General features: G+C 43.6%; 1 protein-coding gene across 3 annotated transcripts in view; it reads left to right on the forward strand.

Moving 5' to 3' along the window:
* Window positions 1–4,359: 4,359 nt before the first annotated feature.
* The window catches only part of tle2b (TLE family member 2, transcriptional corepressor b), a 79,042-nt gene continuing 60,245 nt past the window's right edge, over window positions 4,360–23,156 (forward strand). For all 3 annotated transcript variants that reach the window (XM_061078392.1, XM_061078394.1, XM_061078393.1), the window contains exons 1-3: window positions 4,360–5,210; window positions 15,753–15,850; window positions 17,663–17,726. In XM_061078392.1, coding sequence (XP_060934375.1) covers window positions 5,187–5,210; window positions 15,753–15,850; window positions 17,663–17,726 — 186 coding nt within the window. In that variant the 5' untranslated portion in view covers window positions 4,360–5,186. The remainder of the gene's footprint in view (window positions 5,211–15,752; window positions 15,851–17,662; window positions 17,727–23,156) is intronic.

Genomic DNA, 23,156 nt, shown 5'->3' on the forward strand with positions numbered 1-23,156 from the left:
GATAAAATAAAGTTAAACTGGAAAATGTAAATTTTTGTAGTATTTTTTCCGACATAGCTGCATACATTTTTTTTTCCACTGATACCCTCTCTCATTGTCTTCTACCTTGGGCCACAAACTTGTCATTCACCCTTCATGGTGCCATCGTGCTGTGTTGATGTCTGTGCCTGTATACAGTCTATGGTTGATGCCTGTCTGTGTCTGTGTTTGTATGCCTGGCCATCTGTCTGTCTGAAATCCAGTGTGAGGAGTTTGGGGAATAATTACCTGTGTAATCCATTTGAGACAATTAGATAATGCTGATTAGTGCAATGGGCTACGTGGGGAATGGTGTTGATGGATGTGGTGGTGGTGGTGATGGGGTTTGCACCATTGAATGACAGTGTGTGTCTGTGTGAAAAGAAAAGGCAGGAAGAGAGCTTCTGAGTGAAGGCAGATGGGAAGAAGAGCAGGACGGAGAAGGACTGAAAGACAAACAGAGAGAGTCAAAAAAGTGAAGGAGTAGGCTGTGGAAGTCCTTTCTGTTTCCCATCTGTGAAGGTGTCTTCTCACAGTGTGTGGACAGGCCACATAGGCCCTGTTCATACCTGGTAGCATGTTATCATATCAAAACTGGACTGTGCTAAGTACATCAGTTCACACCTGACAGTAAAATCTCGACCTGCATCTCACCTCCCTGCTCTATGTTATATCAACAAACCTGTGCATCATTGCTGCCTGCAAAGAGTAATTCGGTTTTTGTTAGAGAGAGAGAGAGAGAGAGAGAGAGAGAGCTGGATAATGAGGGGCTGCTCTGCATGTGGCTCTACAACAAAATACGATTTTAGGCCTGTCCATTTGTGCTTATATCAGCAGGTATGGACAGGGTTTACTAGGTGTGAAAGGGCTCTGGTTCTGCCTCATGACCAGTTTGTGCTGGGGTAGACTGATGATTTGAATATTACTGATTTGGATGGCTGAGTGTTCACAAGTGGAAATTTTTAGCCAGATGGTGGAACTGGGGTTTTTTTGCACAATTTTTGGCATTTGTTACCGTCTGACTCCATACTTGATTTCTAAGAGTGGAAAGGCTGTTAAACTCAAGTTATGGAGGATTCATAGTGTGTAATAAAATCAACGCTTTCCAATGCTACTGTTACTGGCCAGTGGGTTGTTTATTTATTCATCTTTTAGTTCATTACATTAACTGCATCTCATGTCGACGCTGTCTTTACCATTTCACACTGAGCCAAAAACCCACTGACACCCACTGACATCTTGCTTTTGTCTTAAGCCCAACTCATGCCTCTGTGTCGAAGCAACACTGTAGCCGACATGTAGACGTGAACCGTACTCAGAGCCCTACGCCCTGACGTATACCCCCTGCTCCTTCTGCTCCTTCAGAAAAAAGAAATGCTCTTCAAGATCTTTCAGCTCCGCCTCCAACATTTTGGTTCCATCCAATCAAATCATGTTTAATACAAACTAGCCAATCAAATCACAAATGAGTAGGCAAATGCAGCTGGACAACCTGTTGTGTGTTCAACCCGGGTTGTGGATTTTATTTCCCATCTATTTCTCTTTAGCATTGTATTGATTGCTAGCATAGCACATAAGCTAGAAATCCAGCTTTGCTGTGTGTCCTGAGTATGAAACTGTGCGGTTGTTATGGAGGTCGTGCCAGTACTGAGCATCAGTCGCACTTAATGTCAAATGTTAACTCAATGCTTACCAGTGAGTCCAGCGTAAGCATGGATGGGCGGATATATCTTTAAGTTACAGATAGATGAAATTGTGTCAGATCCAAAGTATTCACCAGAAAAAATATTAACCATTATTCATTTCCCCCTACACACATGTGAGAGAGTAGTTTTGCTGGACGCTAACAAAGGACTGCATTAGGTTTCCCCAAAAAGGATCTAGTGTTCGCTAATAGACTGCATTGGATAACACAGTGTGGGTATGTGACCTTAATTGAGGCTTTGGGTCTGCCCTCTGGCTCACTTGCTCGTTATAAAATGCCGTTTCTGTCTTACTGGAAACCGTCCACCGATGCCAAGACTGACTGTGTCAGATTCTACAGTGTCGGATTAATGGCCGTCTGATCAAGTTCAAAGTGGGAGCTGCTCCGGTTAAACTCATTATAGACTGCGCCAAAAGACGGCACGGCCAGACCAGCGTACTGTACACGGAAGGGCTTTAAATACCAGGTTGGTCCTGGTCCATTCTGGGAAGTCCTGTAAATAACATGTGCACCAGAGCCAGCAGTTAAAAGTAGGCAGGCAGACATTTTTATCTCGCTGTAGCAGGGATATTTGTGGGGTGTTACAGTAGTAATCCTCCAGATACTCGACATATTGATTTTGATGACATCTCTGGCAGTGAGTGGACGTTGCGGTGGCGTTCCCGTGCTGCAGTTTTGCCAGATATCACTTCACAGTATGAGACTTGTACTTTAAGGAGCAGTTCTTGTCCTCTCTGTTGATTAGGTTTATGGAGGTGGCACTCTGTCATGTTGGCTGTGGATTTGATTTTTGGTAGCTGCTCAGCTCGTTTGTTTATTCAAAATAAGCCACTGTCGCTGCTGAGAGAAAAGTTTATTGAGTGCTTATTTTTTCCCCACAAAATATGCCATTTAAGAAGTCCAGATGTTGTAAACAGCACGGGCAGAATATAAAGAACATGAATATTACCTTTTCATCTAGCAATGGAGGGCAGCAAGAAAAAAAACATACATTTTCGACATTATTAATGTTTTACAAAGATCTTAAGCAGGACACTGCCTGGTTTTGCACTGCACCATTTGAGATCTGCGTGTATAATAATATCAGATTAAGAACCGTATATACTTTTGTGTTGCATGGGATTTTCTCTCAGGCAAATGTGAATTGAGACGTGTGACTTGTATCCTGATTGAGTCCTAGATCAAACGTTTCCACACTGCACATAGTTGTTTATCTGCATATCCACAAAATGTCTTATCTGAGGAGAGGAAAATCCAGCAGTGTGGATGCTAAGTACTTGATAATAATCAGATTAAGGCAGAGGTCTAATTATTGCAACTGGCGTATCATTAGTGGTTTGAATGTCAAATTAAGTGCCTCCACTTGGATGTCCTGTTATTATGTGTTCTGTAGGCTTTGACTCGATTTACCTGCTCAATCTGCAGTGATGGGGAGTCATTCTGTGTTACCTGACTCTATGTTCTTTCTCAACAAACATCCGGATGAGATCCCCCTCGGCCCACTTCCTCAGGAGGTTTGTCATTCGGATCAGTGGCATCCACTCATGCAACCTGAGTGTGTTTACACCTGGATTTATTTGTAATTAAGTATGACTGGATAGCTGCCCAATCATCCGAGACACATCTCAATGTGAGGTGTTAACTGGGCAATAAACTTATCACTCCAAATAACTTTCATGTGTATGTGCAACTGTGTGTGTGTGTGTTTCTCTGTCATATGCTACCGTCGGGAACACATTTCATTGGGGAAAGGCAGATTTTTGGGCCAGTAGTAGAAATGCTAGGGTTAATTTTACTGTGCCTTCACATGCCCCCTGGTCGTTGTTTGGACTTTGATGTGTTCATGAGCTTTGAAGTTGAAATGTAAACAAAAACACAGGTTCTATAAAGAAAATGGCAAAGTGTTTCAACAACACCTCTTTCCTTAACCAACACTCTCTCGTTAATATAGTTAACGAATAGCAAGGAAAAAATGATCAGGTCCATCAAACCTATGCATGTCAATCATAAAAACACCTATTTACCACAAATGTCGGAATATAGGTGTTCTTTCAGAGATTGCATAAAAAAACAATGAAAAGCCTATTGTGCGATTGTGCTTCTTGATTTGTAAGTGATGACGTCAGCAAGTTGTTTACAAATATTCTCAACTTTCGGTGCTGTTGTCCTGATTTGAGGTATAGTGTTAACGTGATTTTTCCAAATACAGTCTCCAGTAAATGATTGCAAGTCTATGTAATGTTCCCTGAAAGTACGACTACGGCAGTATGTGTGTGTGTGTGTTTTTGTACTGTGTCCACATAGCTGTCATGAATTTGCGTGTGTGTGTGTTAGTGTGTGAATCCCGATCATATCAGTTTGAGCGTGAGTCTTTGTGCATGACTGATTGCTTTCTCTATCTGACCACAATTGAAAAGGGATCCATCTCCATCCTCCCTCCCTCTCTCTCTCTCTCTCTCTCTCTCTCTCTCTCTCTCTCTCCCTCTCTCTCTCTCTGAGTGTGAGTGTGACTGGGTGTCTCTATCTACTCAGTTCCACCTTAAGAGGAGCTTTAGCAGCCTGTCATGTTTGTGTTGAAGCCAACAGGCACAATATATTACAGTCTAGGGCTTGCTGCTGAAAAGCCCGCTGGATCCTCCACTGACCTGCTGTTCTTTCCTGCTTCCCTCTCTTCCTGCGTTTTTTCCCTCCACATTTAGATTAAAAACAAAGCTCTCTCTCTCTCTCTCTCTCTCTCTCTCTCTCTCTCTCTCTCTCTCTCTCTCTCTCTCTCTCCCTCTCTCACTTCACCCCTCCCTCCTTCTTTTTTTTTCTTCTTCTTCTTCATCTTCTTCTTCTCCTCCTTCCTCTTCTGTTTTCTGCGGCAGTAGTCAGCGTTGAGGAGCATCAAGAGGAGGAGGAGGCGGCGGACACTGTTCGGACGCGTGTGTTTATGTTTGTGTGTTTTGCCATTGGACGGCCGAGCGAAGGGGGGGCACGCGGAGCAGCAGGAGGGAGGAAGAGGAGGGAGGAAGAGAGAGAGAGAGGACTTGCCTGGATGACATTCTCTGTGTCATGTCACTACGCGTGGACCTTGACTGATCACGGGGTGAGGAAAGAGGGAGAGACACTGAGAGGAAGACGAGGAGGAGGAGGAAGAGGAGGACAAACTGAGACTTTGGGTTCACTGGGAAAAGAAGAAGCAGCAGCAGGAGGAGGAGGATAAGGAGGTGGATAAGGAGGAGGAGGAGGTAAAGTCTGGTGCTCTGTTTAATCATGACAGTGTTGGAGAAACCTACCGACGGAGTGAGAGCTCTCTAGCTGTGTGTCAACAGAGACTCACATCTGAGGACAATACGCATACAAAGACTGCGGAGGACTTACTGATAGAGAGACAGTGTGACCAGTGGAGGGCGGAGGAGTGGAGGGCCAGGGGACGAGCCTGGCCATCACACGGACCGGCAGCCTCTCCTCTCCTGGGATCATGTACCCTCAGGGCAGGCATCCGGTGAGTACCTCCTCATGTCTCTGTCTCCTGTCCGTCCCACTCCTTTCTCCTTCCGTCCCTCCTTCTCTCTCCATGTCTGTCTGCTGCTGCTGTCACTTTTCATGTCCCTAATTTGCCTTGTTGCTTCTCTCTCCTGTCCTCTTTTCCCTCACGGTCCCTTCATGCTTCTCTGCTTCTCTCGTTTCTTGCGTTTTTCCTCTTTTTTTTTAACTTTCATTTGGTCTCGTCCTCACGTGTCCTCTCTGCTTCTGGGTCCATGCTTAAAGTCTTCGTGTCTTTTTCTTTCCTCGTCGTTTTTCATCCTGTCTTTTCCCTCCTGTTTAGATAGAGGGGCTGTACTGTAACATGAGGAGTGAGATGTGAGGGGGGGGGGGGGGGGTTGGGATAAGAGATTCCCTGTAATGTACACACATGACCTCAGAGGACATTACACAGTTACTACTTGTCTAACCCAAGCCCTTACCTTAATCTCAATAATCTTTAAACGTCTTCACCATCATAAGGAAGACAAGTCCCCATATTGTGACTGGTTAAACTGATTTAGGTCCCCACAACCTGAGCAATATCTGCACCACACACACACACACACACACACACACACACACACACACACACACACACACACACACACACACACACACACACACACACACACACACACACACACACACACACACACACACACACACACCTCTGTCAGCTGCCACCAGGTGCCTTTGAAATCTGGTTGAGGGTTAAGCGTGTAGGTGGCATATAACTGAATCTGCACTTCTCAGCTTGCATGTGTACATTGTGTCCATTAGTGTGTGGTGTGTGTGTGTGCACAGCGTGTGTGTAGAACTGCTTGTGTGCATGGCAGTGTGTTGGTGTTGGGGTGCCCGTGGGTTTGTCCATGTGTGTGTCTGTGTGCAGGTGTGATGAAGTGTTTTTACGCCTGTCAGCTGTTCATTTGCTGATTTCTGTTGCTAAGCGAATGCACACACACACACACACACACACACACACACACACACACACACACACACACACACACACACACACACACACGCTGACTGATAGTAAAGTTCCACTTAATTCATTTCCATTACCACTAAGAAAGGTCATGAGTGCATCTGCTTTAAGTCACTTTGCCCCGTTCGGTTTCACCCGTCTTCAGCAGTGAGACTCTGCTGTTAATTTACCTGCCAGCATGAAGTGAGGGTTTAAAGAACAGGATGAATTGCAGCTTAGACTCGGTCTGACTCAGGCCCCTGTCCGGGTGATATCATCACATTTAGCTGTCAGTCTCTTTGTATCTGCTACAAACTGGGTCTGTGACCACTTTGCCTCACAGTCAGCCAGCCAGCCAGCCAGCCAACCACTCACCCAGCCAGTCAGCCAGCCAACTAGCCGGCAAGCCAGCCAGCTAGCTATCACACAGAATTATGAATGACATTTTCACAAGAGGAAGGCATGAGGAATCAATTATATGTACAGAGAGAATGCTAATAAGCCAGCCGCTGGAAGCGAGACGCCAATCTGAACAAGAGAGAAGTGAAAAACAAAGGGCGAAAGTGAAAGATGTAAGAGGCGAGAGGGAGAAAAAAGACAGAGAGAGAGACTTCTTTAAAAAGGCCCGGCTGGGGGTGGAAGTAGAAATGAAAATGAATGAGAGATGCAAAGGAAGAATGATGTGAACATTCCTCTGTTCTCTCCTTTAGAGGCGTATCAGAGAGCTTCCTTCTGCGATCTCTGTGTTTGTGATAAAGTTCAATCCCAGATTGAGCCAACTCCAGCCAATCGATAGCCTCTGTCTCTCACTCCCTATTCTCCCTTCTGTTTTTTCTCCCTGTCTTTTTTCTCTCTCTCTCTCTCCTCCTCCTTCTTCTGCAGCCCTCTGCTGCCAGTGGAACTTTATTTCTGGTGTTGCTATGAAATGTGATCCGTGGAGAGGTGTGAGGGTGCAAAGAACAGTTGTGTGTGTGCACACATGCATGTGTGTGTTTGTGGTTCCAGAGTTTATGTGAGTGTCTGTGGGTGCATGTTTATGTACATACACGTGTGCATGTGCAAGTATGTGTTTGTAAATTCAAATCAGGGTTTCTCATAAAATATGCATTTCATCCACTTTTTTCAATCTATGTGCACACCATGATTATACACTTCCTCTCGCCCCCTTTCGCTTTACCCTTTCAAGTACTTTAATTACGCATATTTCAGATAAACTGTCTTAGCACTTCCTGCAGTTTTAAAAATATATGCTTTAGCAATTGCACTGCAAACGTAATATACTTTGAATTATTGATTACCATTTTCCAAAAACAAAAAGATTGTTAAACAACCTTCACATATCAGATGTCAGATCATTTGTGACCAAAGTATCCTTTTGCTGCTGCACACACAAAGTCATTTACAAGGTTGGACATTCAACAGAATTATGAATGATGTTTGTGCTGAAGAATAGTCACAGTCATATAAAACATGAACACACATCACATTGCTTCCCAGTAAACACTAGAGCCGCACGATTACGTAAAAAAATAGATTTTCTTGTTTAGACTTGAGATTGTCGATTCTCTCCTATTATCAGAGGGGGTTTCTTCTGGAGAATTATTGTTTATATGTTCTGAACACAAAGTTTTCTCCACTTGTCTCTCAGTCGATCTATTTCACCAGCTTCCTGTTTTTCCGCACTAGGTGGCGCAATACTGGGATGTCATTGGTTGAGGGACAGAGCAAAGATAATGCAGCATTTCGTGGGTGGTGGGAGCAGCTGATTAAAATAAAAATGCAGCAGAGTTGTTGTTAATTACAAATGTGATGGCGTGTGGGTGTGAATCGAGAGCATGATTTTTATGATTAATTGTGTAGTCCTAGTAAACAGACACAACAGCACTCTGCTCAGTAGACATAATGTGTCAGACACCATCGTCTACATGTGAGCTGCAGAGTTGAGAGCTGGCCTGAGTGCTGCTGCTCTTAACTCCTCTGTCCCTTTGGACATGATGAGGACAGGGTCTGCTGTATAAAAAGATAACATGTACATCGAAGGCTGGGGCAGCGTTATCACAACTTGTTCCTCAGTGCTGTGTGGGTTTATACACTCTTGTATGAACAGTGCGTGTTGCCTTGTTTACTGAGTCGGACGTGTGTAAATGTGTGTGCACATGCATGTACGTGTGTTCTTAAATTTGAGATGTTTTTGCAATTTTCTTTTTAGAGTACATTAGCTCTTAAGTGTTAAGTGCCTCTGTGTGTAAGTACATGTGTTGCTGTGTGTGTGCACCAAGTATGAGTGTGTATCTGTCCTTGTGTTCCTGTAAAATTACTTGTGCATGGGTGTGAGTGTGGAGCTGTTAGAGTGTGTGATTACATCTGGAAGAAAAAGGGGAAAAGAGAGCGATGGTTGTTCGCTTGTGTGTGTGTGTGTGTTTGTGTGTGTGTGTGCGCTAACAACAATAACAATAAAATGTCCCAGTCCGACCTCAACTGTTGCTGTGAATGTACTAGCCCTTGATTGGCTGCCCCACCCCAGTGACACAAACACACACACAGGTTTGTGTTTCTCTCTACATTCGTTTTAAACCGCAGAAAAGAAAGCTTTGGCTGTGTGTGCACTCACAGAGCCCTGTGTGTGTGTGTGTGTGTGTGTGTGTGTGTGTGTGTGTGTGTGTGTGTGTGTGTGTGTGTGTGTGTGTGTGTGTGTGGGGCTGTGTGTACATATATTACAAATATTCCCCCAGCTATAAGAGTTGTGGCGGCTGAAGTCTGAAGGATGAAGATCAGACCCTTTATTCAACATTCCCACATTAAAAAGAGAGAGAGAGTGAGAGCCAAATAGTTTATTTGCTGAAGGTGTTTAATTTTGTTCCAGAGATGCAGAAATAATGAATAAAGAACTCCTCTGATCATCATTATTACATCGTCAAAAATCATTCAGTCATTCTGCTTTGGAAATGTGTGTTATGACACTTAAACAGCTGTTGAGATAGTATCAGGAGGAGAGAGGGAAAAACCAAAGAATCAAAAGCTGCCTGTGTGTGTGTGGTACAGTTTAAGAAACGGTTTGAAAAGCATTGCAATCAAAATATTTAATCATCTGTGTGTGTGTGTGTGTGTGTGTGTGTGTGTGTGTGTGCGTGCTGAGGGCTTCCTTCTCCTTTGGCCATGAGAAGGGTAACACTTTATTTTTACGGCCAAGTAAACAAACTAATGCCAAATATGTGGCCACAGAAATCACATATGCTCGGTTAATGAGTGCAGAGCCCACAGTGAGATTGTTTGTGTTTGTGTCTTTACGTTGGATTCTGATGTGTTTATGTATTGAAAGTGCACGGGCTGGAATATGCAAGTTAATTTCGTATGCATGTGATTGCTGGACTTTTGACTTTGTACATGCAACTGTGTGCCATTTGCTCTCGCACAAAGTAGACCTGTCTTGTTTTCTGGCTCTCTTGGGCAGTTTGTTCCCCCCCCCCCCAACATTTGTGGCTGTAATGAAAGCCATGTACGGTAAACAGCACAGCACATTGCTGTCACCTCCTGCCGATGACATTCTCCCCTTCTTTTCTTTGTCCTCATCTTGTTTACATTTAATTTCATCCCGCATTTCTAAGGCAACCGAATAAAATGGCAAAAAGTCAAGTAACAACAATACAGCCGCAGTGAGACGACCCCACAGATCAAGCAAAACAAAGTCAGAGCAGCCAACATTTTCTGCTCAGACATCCGCAGACACCCAGATACGTCTGCTTTCTGGTTTTAAAAAACAAAACAGGCCCTTTTCTATCCCCAAATCCTGTGTTTTGTTCTTTTCTTTGTCATTAAAAGAAATGATCAGAGCGAGGCTTGGATGGAGTCCAGACACTCTTTTGGCTGCCAATCTCTCCCTGATTTGTAATCCAGCGCTGGCTTAGCGGCTGACTGGTGAGCTGCAGCATTAACTGGATAGCTCTCTGTTTGACTGACTGGTTAAGCAGTGGACTGACCATCTGATCATCCAACTGACAGACGGATTGTGATTCTGATTCGTTGTGTGGCTCGCGCTGAGCAAGGCAGAAGGTGGCAAAGAGCTCAACTTCTCATGCGGAGGCACCAGCCAATGAAATCATGTTTAAACCATAGACTGTTTTTTAAATCAAATCATGTTGATGTGTAAGAGGAGGCAGGTGGTGAACCTGTTCAATCTGATACTGTGTTTTTGTGTCCCATTAACTCCTGTTGTGTATCCCAAACATGAAAACTGTGATTGTTATGTCTGTTATGCCACGCCTACCGCCAACCGTCCATCGTAACTGACTGACTGTTGTTCACAAGCAAGCAAACAAACACGCACCCACACACACACACACACCCACACACACACACACACACACACACACACACACACACACACACACACACACACACACACACACACACACACACACACACACACACACACACACACACACACACTCCTCTGCCACACTTGTCATCTATTCACATGACTTTTTCCTAAATATTTCACCAGTCCATTACTATTTCATGTGCTATCACAGTGTCTGTGCCTGTCTCAGACCCACACAGAGAAAAGGAAGAACAAAGGGGGTTAAAGAAGGAGAAGTGAAGAACAAAGGGAGAGAAAAGAGAGACAGAGAGCGAGGTGACAGAGAAGCAAGAGAAAATGTTTTGTTGGTGACTGTTTGGTTTGGATGGTTGCGTCCATGCATAGGCATGCCTGCTGATTCCATGTGAACACTCATGTGTTGGTAGAAAGTGTGCCAGGGGCTAAACGGATAGATGACAAGCAGACAGATACAATCATTTCTTTCCCAATCACTCCCAGACCTGCATCTGTTTCCCAGTTGCTGTCTCTCTCATGCAGCCGCTGCCACTGGTGGAAAAACAAGCAGCTGCTTGAACAGAGGACTTCCATGTGAGGGACAAACAGACACACAGAACCAGACTGAACTGAGCTTGAGTGTGATGCTTTATCTTAGTTTATAACAATCTCGACAAATCTTCGTGTCTTTCTGCCACTGATTGATATCGATCTCTTTTGTAAACATTTTTTTTATCAATAATGCTACAGACAGGTGGATCAACCTACAGACACACACACACACACACACACACACACACACACACACACACACACACACACACACACACACACACACACACACACACACACACACACACAGAAAGGTGATGGTTGTGGCCACTGGGTCCCACCTCCATTTTGTTATGTGATACAGTAAAATAGGCTTCACCCGCCACTCCTCCCTTCACCTCCCCCCTCCCCCCATAGATAATCCTTCCTAATGCTCCGCTTGCCCGTGCCAGCTCCTCCAAATTGTGATTGACTGCTGTCCCACATGGTGTTTGTGTGTGTGTGTGTATTTGTGAGTGTGATTGTGTGTGTGTTTGTGCGCAAATTGTTCTTCCCTCCCCCCCTCCTCAGCCTCCACCTCCTAGATTAACCGGATCAGTTTTGAGTTTCAGGATCCCCTATGCTGACTACATGTACACACACACCTACCACAGACACACACACACACAAACACACATACACACATACTACAGAATCACACACACACGCACACACACTTAAACACACAAGAAAACACAGGAGGCGGTCGGCTGTTTTTGGCCCTTCATGATGTGCTATTGGACCTCTAACAGTCTGGGCTGCCATCTGTCACAATACAGAAGAGACCAGGAGACACACACCCACACACAAACACCCACACACAAACAACAAATGTTTGCTCTGGTGTACATACGGCATGACTTGCTGATGGCTCCATCTTTGTAAACATTGCAGACCGATGCACATTCATCCCCTCAGTTTTATTCGTACCTGCTGAAGTGTCCTTGAGCCAGACCCTCTCCCTTTGCTAAAAAGCATGAACTCATATGCAGGGCTCAGCACAGGCCGGAAATTTCTCCTTATAACTTAACGGCCTATTAACCTCAGTCGAAAACATACAACTGTCAAACCAGAAGAAACAAATTCTATAGAAATAAATTCCAGTCATTCCCAGCAGCACACTACGGAGGACATTATGTTGACACCAATGGTTATCACTCACGCAAATCGCTCGTACCATCCTGGTCTGCGACTATGGGCTTTGTCATGTGACTTTGCGCTGCTGATGCAACTTGCCAGCACCACTTTGTTTGTGTGCATTCGCATGAGTATGTGTTCTGTGCGCTCATGGCAGCAGATGGTGGGAGCAGTGTTGCCACAGACCGACGGACAGAGCACAGGGCAGAGCAGCCGGGCTGTGTTGAGTAAAGCAAAGGCGGCGTGACACCCTGTCTCTCTCTCTCTCTCTCTCTCTCTCTCTCTCTCTCTCTCTCTCTCTCTCTCTCTCTCTCTCTCTCTCTCTCTCTCTCTCTCTCTCTCTCTCTCTCTCTCTCTGTCTCTCTCTCTCTCTCTCTCTCTCTCTCTCTCCATCTTCCTCCCATCCCCTCGGTGTCAGGCGGATGAATGGTCGCCCTATCTCTCTCAGTCAGCAGCGATGCCGCTCTTTCATCATCTGTCTCTTTGCTCGTTCTTTCATTCCTCTGTAAGAATGTCAGACTAGTCTATCACTCCCTCCATCGCTCAGACCATCCATCTCTCTGTCTGTCAGACGACTATCTATCTCTCCCCTGCCTTTTTCTGTAAATCCATCCATCTATCCCTTCACCCATTCCCACGTGTGTTCTGTGTGTAGCCTTAAAGTGTGAATCTGCAGGCTCTGCGCATTTGTTTGTGTGCCTTTAACTGTACTCACGGTAATGTGTTTGTTTGTGTGTGTGTGTGTGTGTATGTGTGTATCTGCATGTGCCAGATCGCTATCTATCCCTCACCCTTCCTTCATCCCCCTCCTTCCCTCCCCCACTGAGTGTGTGTGGTGTGAATCAAGGTCAGTGGGGATCTGTTGGCAGACACCCCCCCTGCCCTCTTCTATCACGCCCTCCCCCTTCACCACTCCCTCCCACACCAGCCAGAGGGTTTGTGGGTGTGTGTGTGTGTATGTGTGTGCGTTTGTATGTGTGTGTGTGTGTGTGTGTTGTGCCCATCCAGCCATCTAGATGTCCCCGCTACGCCTGCCTCGGCTCAGTTTAGCTCAGCTCAACTCGGCTCCGGATTAATTACTGGGGAACCCACCGCGTCTCTGACCTCCACCGTCGGACTAATTGAAATCTAATTGAATTGTGCTTGTCTAGACTAATGAAGCCCCGCCATTGAAACCGGCAGTCTTTTAGCCGTATAGCTGCGTGCCGATAGCCACCCAGCTACACTTCAGACCCAGCACCGTGCCACTCCGTGTGAATGAGTGAATAGGTGGATAGTGAGTTATGTGAACAGATGAACAAAGGGGGCGGATGCATGGATTTATAGCTGCCTTTGGTATTTGAATTACTAACACAAATCATATGTTTTGTTACCGTAAAGTAAATGATTAACTGTCTACATTATCATCAGTGGCAAGAAAAGTACATCGGTTTCCTCACGATGACACATCCTTCATCACATCCTGAGCTCACATCAAGGTTGAGCTTTGCATCTTCATCTGAAAGTCGACTGCAGCTTATCTACAATCAGAAGATGATATCAGAAGATATCTCACAATTCAGATATGCACCGAACTCTGGACATTCACATGAAAATTTCAGGGGGGCTTGTATGTGAGAAACAGTCAGTTGATCGGGACATTTTGAGTAAGTGTTCCTGCCAGTCGCTTGGTAAAATGCCCCAAAAATGTCAGAGTCAGCCACATAGACTTGCCTGTGGTGAGTTGTGACTTGTGAGTTGTGACTTGTGTGCGACATATTTTATGTTTCATGTGACGTTCGGTAGTTTGCCTCTGTCTGATGGGTTGCCTCTGCTGAAATGTTTCCTTTTGTATTGATTGTACTGAAATGACTGTGAAAACAAATCCCCCCTAGGGGACAATAAAGTTTTATAGGAGGAAAATATCTCTTAAACCTACAGAGTTGCCGTGTTCATGATGTTTTCTACACACGCAAATAAAAAAAATACAAACACATCACGGAAAAATAGGTACAATACACGTAGAAGATATATAGAATCCATATATAGAATCCTTTATTAGTCCCACAGTGGGGAAATTTGAGATACTGATTATGTTGCCAATTTGGAAAGACAGCAAGATTTGAGAGTTTTTGATAATGTCAGACAGTTGTCATGATGACTGTGCGGTAAACAAAAACACAAGATTTCAGCGGGAGAATTCATCCATCATGTCCCGCCTCCCGCATGCTCTACCTAAATGTTTTTCCAACATTTTCCTGTTATCATGAATGCAACTGACCTAGTGACAATATCCTGCTGCGTTCCTCATATGTGAAAGCCAAACTCCGCACCCAACATTCGGAACATTGTCCGAAGTTCTGAAAATGACCACAGTCAAAGGATACTAATTTTGAGTACTCTCAATCCAGTAGTATTGTCTTTGTCGTTTGCATCACTTTTTTAGTATATAAGGGGACAGAGTGAACCTCATCGCCCTCCTGGTGAGACCTGGTCGTCTTCATCCTCCAGGTTCACAGTGGGCGAGTCCCACAGTCGAGGAGAAGTTAGCCAAAACAAATAGGGGGAGAAAGGGGGTATCTTCTTGTTGAATAAAATTCTCCTCTGAGAATCTCCCCAAAAACCCACACTTACTTCTATTTATTACCGTTCCCAAACATAAACAACTACAGCATAAAAAAACATCCACGGTGCCCTTGTTTCTCAAACTTCATGGAAATTCTGCAGGAGGAGGGTGGCTGTTGAAATCACTTTAGACAGATAGGGAGGGCTGAGGGGGGCCCCTGGGAGGTGCTTGTTTTGTTGGGCCTTCTTTAGCTTTTAGCAGGTGAGAGACGCTGCCGTGATTCCCGATAAGTTATTCATTTGACGTTTCCTCCCTTCTCAGCTCTTTGTAGGCTGGAATACATTAGCAACCTGGCAGAGTGGAGAGGATGCTAATGTGGAACGGAGGGAGAGGCAGAGGAGAGGAAGAAAGGATGGGGGCAGTGAGGGAAGGAGGCAGAGTCATTAGGAGGAGGAGGAGAACACAGAGAGAGAGAGAGGACGAGGCTTTATGATGTGTGGGAAGGAGAAGTGACCTTCCCTCTCACTTTCATCCCTGCTTTTTCTCCCCTTACCTTGCTCTCTGGCACACACACAGACACACACAGCAAACACACACACACGCACACACGCGCACACACACACACACACACACACACACACACACACACACACACACACACACACACACACACACACACACACACACACACACACACACACAAATTAGCCTTATTATAGTTGTGAAAACACTCCTTGACATCCCACAGCCTCTCACCCTAACCCGAACCATTACGACTAAATGCATGACCCTAACCCAAACCTAAAAACTCATCCGCAACCTTTCAACCTTTTATAAAATCCCTATATGGTTTTGCGATAAAGACATAAATCATACAATCTAATCTAGAACTGGCACATGCACACATGTGTTCCCCAGTGTCTGTTTTTCATGCTTTCTTTCTCTCCTTCTCTCAATCTTTTCCCAGGTACCCTTGCAACCTGGCCAGTCTTTCAAGTTCACAGTCCTGGAAACCCTGGACCGAATCAAGGAGGAATTCCAGTTCCTCCAGGCCCAGTATCACAGGTACACACAAAATATTACATTGCACACGTTAATACACACACCAGGGTAAATGTTTCACTTTATAGGGAATTTTTCAACATTTTCAAAGATTTCTCAGACTATAATTAATGAATCTTGATGACATATTCTGCCATATTTAGGGAGTGTGTGAAATATGTTGCAGCTTGATAAGGGGACAGTTTGGCCTTGATGGAGGTATGCACTTCAGTGAGTGTCATTCGAGTACACAATACAATCAGCTCATGAATGTCATTGGTCAACATACAGTAGATCAATGCTTTCTAATAAAACTGTAAATCTGATGAAGAACCGTACTCTTCCGTTATTTAAATACAGTATCTTCTACTCTAAAATTGAATGTTGTTCAGTTCAGTATACATGGACTTTGAATTCTTGGATATATGGACTAATAAAGATAATATGGCAGCATGTAAGTGATGAGCTTCAATCATTATTACGAAACTGAGCGTGAAAATATTGGAGACCGATGGTGAGTTGGAGCCGCTCATACATAATTCTGTCTTCTGCCTCAATCTATACATCACATTCTTTAACAAGTAAACATTAATTGTAGTAAGGGAAATCAATATAGCATCAGAACTTTTTCTGTTTATAAGATTACCTCAAATGACCTTTCTCTAGTCACTGTCTTTTTTTTAAAGAAATTTCCATTTTCATTTGTAATGTTCATATAATTAAACAAATATAGTTTTTTTGTCTTATCCTACAATTAAATCATTTCCGCTAATCACTCTTGCCAGTACACTTCGATTCAATGGGACTGAAGTTTTGGATAACTCATTTCTTCGTTTGGGACAAAATATCACACAGAGTATGATCTTTTTTTGGAATATCCAAAGCCGGAGGTCACATATGGTCACGTTATCATATGGCTGACCAGAGGTGACCTTGGCTGAGAGAGATAAACCATTGTAGGTTAAAACACACAGCTCACACCTCTGTGGGCATGCCGCACAGCCTGCTGGGATTCAGCAATCCTACTTCATTGCAGCACTGATGGATCTCTGATAACACACACGCAAAGATGCAAACGCCAACTAATATCTTTACATGTTCATCATGAGTGGTTGTGTAATAAGTGTCAAGTACAACCATGCACATTACCAGCCAGAGACCAGGACACCATAGCTTTTCTTATTAATAATAAATCAGATATTGTTCGACCTTTTCTGATGGTGTCAGAAAGGATAAAAAGAAAAGCCCACCTCAACCAGAGAGTTTCAACAGTCCGGAACAGATGCATGTTAATAATGTACCTGCAGTGAAGCTTTATCAGATTAACTGAAGGGTTTTCAGAAGCTTGCATTTTTTTAAGATTTTACATTATTGACTTATGCGAAGAATTTAAAACCTGTTTGAAAGAACCTGAACTTGACAAGACTAAAGAAGAACCTATAACAAAAAGGCTCTGACCTGAACCGTTCTTTGTCAGGTGCTCGGTTTGAGCTGTATCTAAGCTCAATAAACAAAGGGATGAACACAGGACACACACGGCCAGACAGCCTCCCACACACATGTACAGTAGGTGTGATGAACTGCAGTAGAGAGAAAGACACACCCTGCTGGCTGTCGCTGCCATGAAGGGGATATTTTTCAGTGTTACTGTCAGCAGTAATGTGGAGCCTGATTGTGGGGTTAGAAATAACTTTTCAGTATCCTCACACAGCCTTAAACTGTACTCGACCTCAGCAATATCTAAGCCCTGTGGGAATTATAATTCATTTCAATGGATGCAAATAAAACATTTAATCCGTATGTGTGTGTGTCTGTCCTTTTTTTGCGCTTGTGCAGCCTGAAGCTGGAGTGTGAGAAGCTGGCCAGTGAGAAGACGGAGATGCAGAGGCACTACATCATGGTGAGTCCAATCAAACCTTTACTGGGAGCTGCACTGTGATGTGTTCGACTCACTCAGAGTTAGAAAACTGTCTGATGGGTTCTTACGTAATTACAGTCAGGGGACTTGTGTCTGTGCTTTTGAACAGTTGGATTTATGTTGTTGATTTCTAGCATCATTTAGGAGTAAAAGCTGTTTCCTCTAATCTATTGTTCTCACTGTTTCATCTCAGTCTTTCCCCCCCGAGTGGTGCAATTTATTTCACTCATTTTATTCACATTAATAATTTGCTGAAGCAGTCAACACAGTGTACGCTTTCAAAACTCATAGAAAGTTATCACATTGAAGTCACATCCTGAAATGACAGTGTCACACAATATCTCTAATATCTGTGCATTATTTACTTTGAAAAGCCCCAAAACTAAATCATGAATATATGTAACATTGTACCCATTTTTCCACAATGCACGTATTGTATAAACATATACTAAACCGGTAAAGGTTTATCATATGTTTTCAAGGTGCACTGTTTATCTTGCACTCTCAAACCTCCCCTGGATTTGTACTCCCTCATTTTATTCCACAGCCCTTTGCGTATTTTTCATCCCTCAGACCCTCATGTTTTTCTCATTCTGTTCCTCTCGTGTCTTCCTCCTCTCTCTTAGTTTTCTCTCGTGTGTAACAGACAGAGCTCCCTCTGTGTCGCTGTATCTGCGCGACTAAAGGCTCACATGTATCGTAAGCCTTCGTCTGTGGTACAAAACCCACACAGAGCCGACCAGAATACGATATGCACCATCTGCTAAGCTGCTCGCATTTCATAAACCTGGGAGAGCAGGCAGGATCAGGGCCGTAAGCTAGATAGACACACAGATGGATAGGCGGAAAGAGAAAGAACCAGAGAGGCAGATAGACGGATAAATACAGTTGGAGGGAAAAAAAGGCGAGCAGACAGACAGGTCAGCTGGCAGACAAAATTAATATGTAAGCACACAGACAGGCAGGCAGACAGGAGATAAACAGATAACACACACACACACACACACACACACACACACACACACACACACACACACACACACACACTGTTGTTGCTTATTTCTTATGAGGATTTTCCATTAAAGGTCTTTATTTCTCAGAAACCAGCTTTTCCTGATTCTAATTCTTGTTCCGTCTGATAATACAATAAGAGCCAAAAACATCATCATCTTAAGCTGTTGGATATTTTTACCCATTACATATTGTTATCTCAACTTTATAAAAGTTTATATGACTTATGACATAATGATAACAGTGCCAAACATTGCAGCAGTTTTTCTTATAATTTCTGTCAGATAAAGCCGACTATGACGTTTTTAGAAGGAAAAATAAACCATGTTTTTGTTCTTATGACATGTGCACATTCACATGCATTTCATGAATAGCTGCATCATGCTGAGAATATTATTCAGTAGTCAAACGTGTGACGAGGCAGCATTAGATCACACCGTGGATTGAGTTGCTCATTGACATTGAGCAACAGAAACGAACAAACACAAGTAGTTTTTGTTTTGAATGATTTCATTCACATGCTTGTGCCGAGCAACTAAAGCTGCATTAAACATCCATTCTGAGGAAATGTTGCAGTGCAAACAGAGGTCAAGCTCATCTAATAAGCTGGGAACCTAACTCAGCAAGCATCAATTCCAGCAGCACAAAATGTCCAAGTTTAATCAGCTGACTTTGACATGTTTCTTTGCAAATGCATCACAAAATAAAGACGTCAGTACTCAGTAGAGTGAATGATGAAGGAAAGGATACTTTGCTGCATTGTCATTTTTACTGGTTAGAGGTGGGAAGGCAGGGAAAAAAAACACTCTGCTCTTTGTGCTTAAACATTTATGTATGCAAATATTCTATTTCCTCACTTGGAGAAAAAGAAAAACTAGGCCTGCAGTTCAGTTTAATATTGTTCAGTTTAATACACTGGGGTAACATTGTGGTGGCTAATGTTAGTAAACAAACCATGGGTAGATATTGCTTTGTGTATTTTAACCGACATTGCTGAGTCATTTGTTGATTTTAATCTTCTTCTCTTTTTATTCTACTGTTTCGTTACATTTAATATGTGTCATATAAACATTGAAGCTGTTTTTATTCCAAAAGTAAAATCCCTCAAATCTCAGACACTCCTCATTTGAGCTGAGGTTTCACTGAATTACTATGTGGAGCAAATAGTGAAGCCTTCCACCTTCTCCACTGCAAATCCCCACCACCCTGAGCTGGTACAAGAGGAGTGGTGGTGTGGCAGCATGGATGCACTAATGTGTCAGTCCATAGGCAAAGGAATGGATGACATTTAATCAATCTTTATCCATATTTATTGGCCTTTGTGACAACTGCTCCTCTGGGAAGCTAAGGAATGGAGAACAACCACATGAATGTCCTCTGCTAAAGTTGTAAGTTAGATTTCAGTAGTTAGTTCACTATGACAGCCGGTCAGATGCTGATGACATGTATGTAAGGTTAGCATTTCAGATGGCTATAACTCGAGGCTATTTGATTTGAACTGGGGTGTAGAGCATGGCTAGTCGTTGTGCGTGCGCATTGCAACGCTACTTCATAGGCAAAGTACAGAAATGAGAGGGAGGGCAGTGAGAGAGAGGCTCAAAGGGAGAGATAGCTTGAGAGGAAAAAAGAGCTCAGACTTTTTCAGACAAAAAAAACAGGGAGCTGCTGAGGGAGGGAGGGAAGGATACAAAGGGAGGCAGAGATAAAGAGAATAAAAGAGAAATGGTAGAGAGCGATAGAGGCAGGAGAGAGATACAGAGGGGAAAGAGAGAGGGAGAGAAAAATGCTGAAAAGGAATGAGAAAGATGTACCAGGGGACCGAATTGCAGAGAGGAGAGATGGGGGTTTGAGGAAAAAAAGAGGCTGTGAAGGGATGGAATAGAGAGAGAGCGAGAGCGAGAGAGAGAGAGAGAGAGAGAGAGAGAGAGAGAGAGAAGGGGAGAGAAGAGAGAAAGAGAGAGAGACAGAGAGATAGAAAGAGCAGAGAAAAGAGTATGCAACACGGAGTGCAAGAGAAAGAGATAGTGATGTGTTTGTGTGGGGGGGCGTGAAATGAAAAAAAGGGAGATAGAGAGAAAAAGAGAGAGAGGGTGCATGCACAGACACGTAAATAATGTGAAGCAACAACGGACTCGCTGCGCCCACAGAGGAGATAACCCAGAAGGCTATATTTAGCTCGTTAGTCCTGTCATCCATACTGAGGCCTGTTTCCACAGGCTGGGGCTGTGCTCACCACGCTGCACTGCTCCTGCCTGGACTATTCATCAGTTGTAAGCTCTTCCAGCGTGAGGGCGAGGGGTTGGAAAGTGGCGCGATGGTTATGCAGGATTATACACGGCTGATGCATGTGGAATTTTTTGGTGAACTTTTGAACACTTTAAGATTTTTTCTCTGTCAGGTGGCAGACTGAGATTTTACTCTTATTGTTTGTGGTGTTTTTTCCAGTTTGACCTTTTGTGATTATTTGGCGAGACTTTGACGAGTCATTTGGGCACCAGCTTAAAAACTGCATCGCCGTGTTAAACTGGCAATGACCCCCACATGCCACTGGGAGTAAAGGAGGAAATAATATTAGGTTGTATTAGAACCACAAGGTTTTTTATAGGCAGGAAGACGAGGCAGTTTAGTGGGTCATCATAATGTGTGATTCTCATACGGGAGGTCACTGCTCTCTTCTCTTTACTAATGACGGTCGTCACTCTTAACAATAACAACAGGTCTTTCCTAATCTTAATTTAGTTTAACTCAAGCCATTATCATTCCCAAATCATTGAGTGCACACCTCCGCCAATGCCAAGGCTCTATCTCACCATGTCAAACCAGTGTTTCCCATGAATTATCCACAGTGTGTTGTTATTTTTCATGCTTCAGTTTCATAACAAACCCCAAAAATGGACACTTCTCATTACAACGCAACATAATAGATAGAAGTTGGTATTTTCCATTGCTGCATTGTGTATTTGTGTGCAGCACTATATGCCACATGCTCGTGTTGTTGTCCAGAAATTTTTTTACCATCCAAGCAGACCTCGTAGATTCAGAAAAAAAACAAAAAAACTCCTTGGTCTGGTTAGTTATGCTATTGTCACTTGCAGTTTTGCAAGGTGCTGACAACGGATATCATCCGGCCAATGGGAACATCAGATCCGATATTTACTCCTGTGGAAAGCAGTTACAATCATTGTGTTTTGTTTTTTAATTTCGAGGATTTGAATTCGGCTTCGATTTCCATGTACAGAAAATACTCAGCAGCTGTGTTGATTATATACTATTCTTATGATTACAGGTTCAGGGAGTTATCGCAAAAATCAGTTTTTCTGTCAATTCAGTTTTTGCAACCGTTTTAGTTGGTAATGCTAATCAGGGAATGGAGATAATTACGGTGAAAGAGACTGAAAATGTCCATAATGAATTGAACTATTCAAGGGGACATACAAAAAGCAAACTGCTGACCAGAGCCAATACCTGCAGTTGAATTATATTTACTAAGAGTTCTACTTCTCTATCCACCACCATGTTTCAACAGAAGGTGTTAGTTTTCCTCTGCTGCTAGAAATCTCCATATGGCATGAAACTTTTCTAAGTTTAGAAGTTTATTTTTTCTCGCATTTACAACTTTAAATCTAAAGCTGCCAATGAGCAAGTTTTACACATTTCACACTTAAAGAAATGATGCCATAACCCTCTCAAATTGCTCCTGTCTGAGGATTGTTGCTGCAGTAAAGCGACACAGCCAGGTTTGGATATACAGTGGTGTATTTGTAGGGTTGGCAGACCCACTCCCTCAGCGTTTTGGACGGAGGATATGTTTTATGTTGGCTGCTTTGCTAGACTGGCCCATGTGTTTCTTTGTGTAGAGAGACACTGGCGGTATGTAACGTTAGCGGTGGCTGCAAACACACAAACATGCAGTCACACACGTTGAGAGTGTCTGTGGGCGTTTGGCTTTTCTCTGGCTTTTGTATTTATAATTCATGGCTCTCAGATTTCACTGCTCCCCTTCATCCTGGAATTCCGCTGTGTATTTTTAAATAAGGTTGCATTGTAGCCCCGGCTAATCAGGGGGCGTGGACGTGTCGGGCACATTCTGACACAAAGTGCAAGCATGACTCCCGCCTGGGGAGTTCACCTTTGCTGGCCTTTAAAAAAAAAAATGCTATTTCCTCAAAGTAGCATTACCAGAAGGGATCTGTCCGTAGCCTGATAATCAGACTGAATTTTCATCAGATTTAGTTTAAAATCTCTGAATAAATCTGAGATATGAGGTGTGATTCAGAGTTTGGGGAAAGCGAGACATGTTTGCTTACTCTCGTTGTGTATGTTGGATATTTGATGTTTGCACAGCTTGCAGGCAGCACCGGCAGCTCTCTACCTACCTGCTCAGTGTGAAGCTGATCCGGA

Source organism: Limanda limanda, chromosome 9 (assembly GCF_963576545.1).
Source record: "Limanda limanda chromosome 9, fLimLim1.1, whole genome shotgun sequence".
NCBI lineage: Eukaryota > Metazoa > Chordata > Actinopteri > Pleuronectiformes > Pleuronectidae > Limanda > Limanda limanda.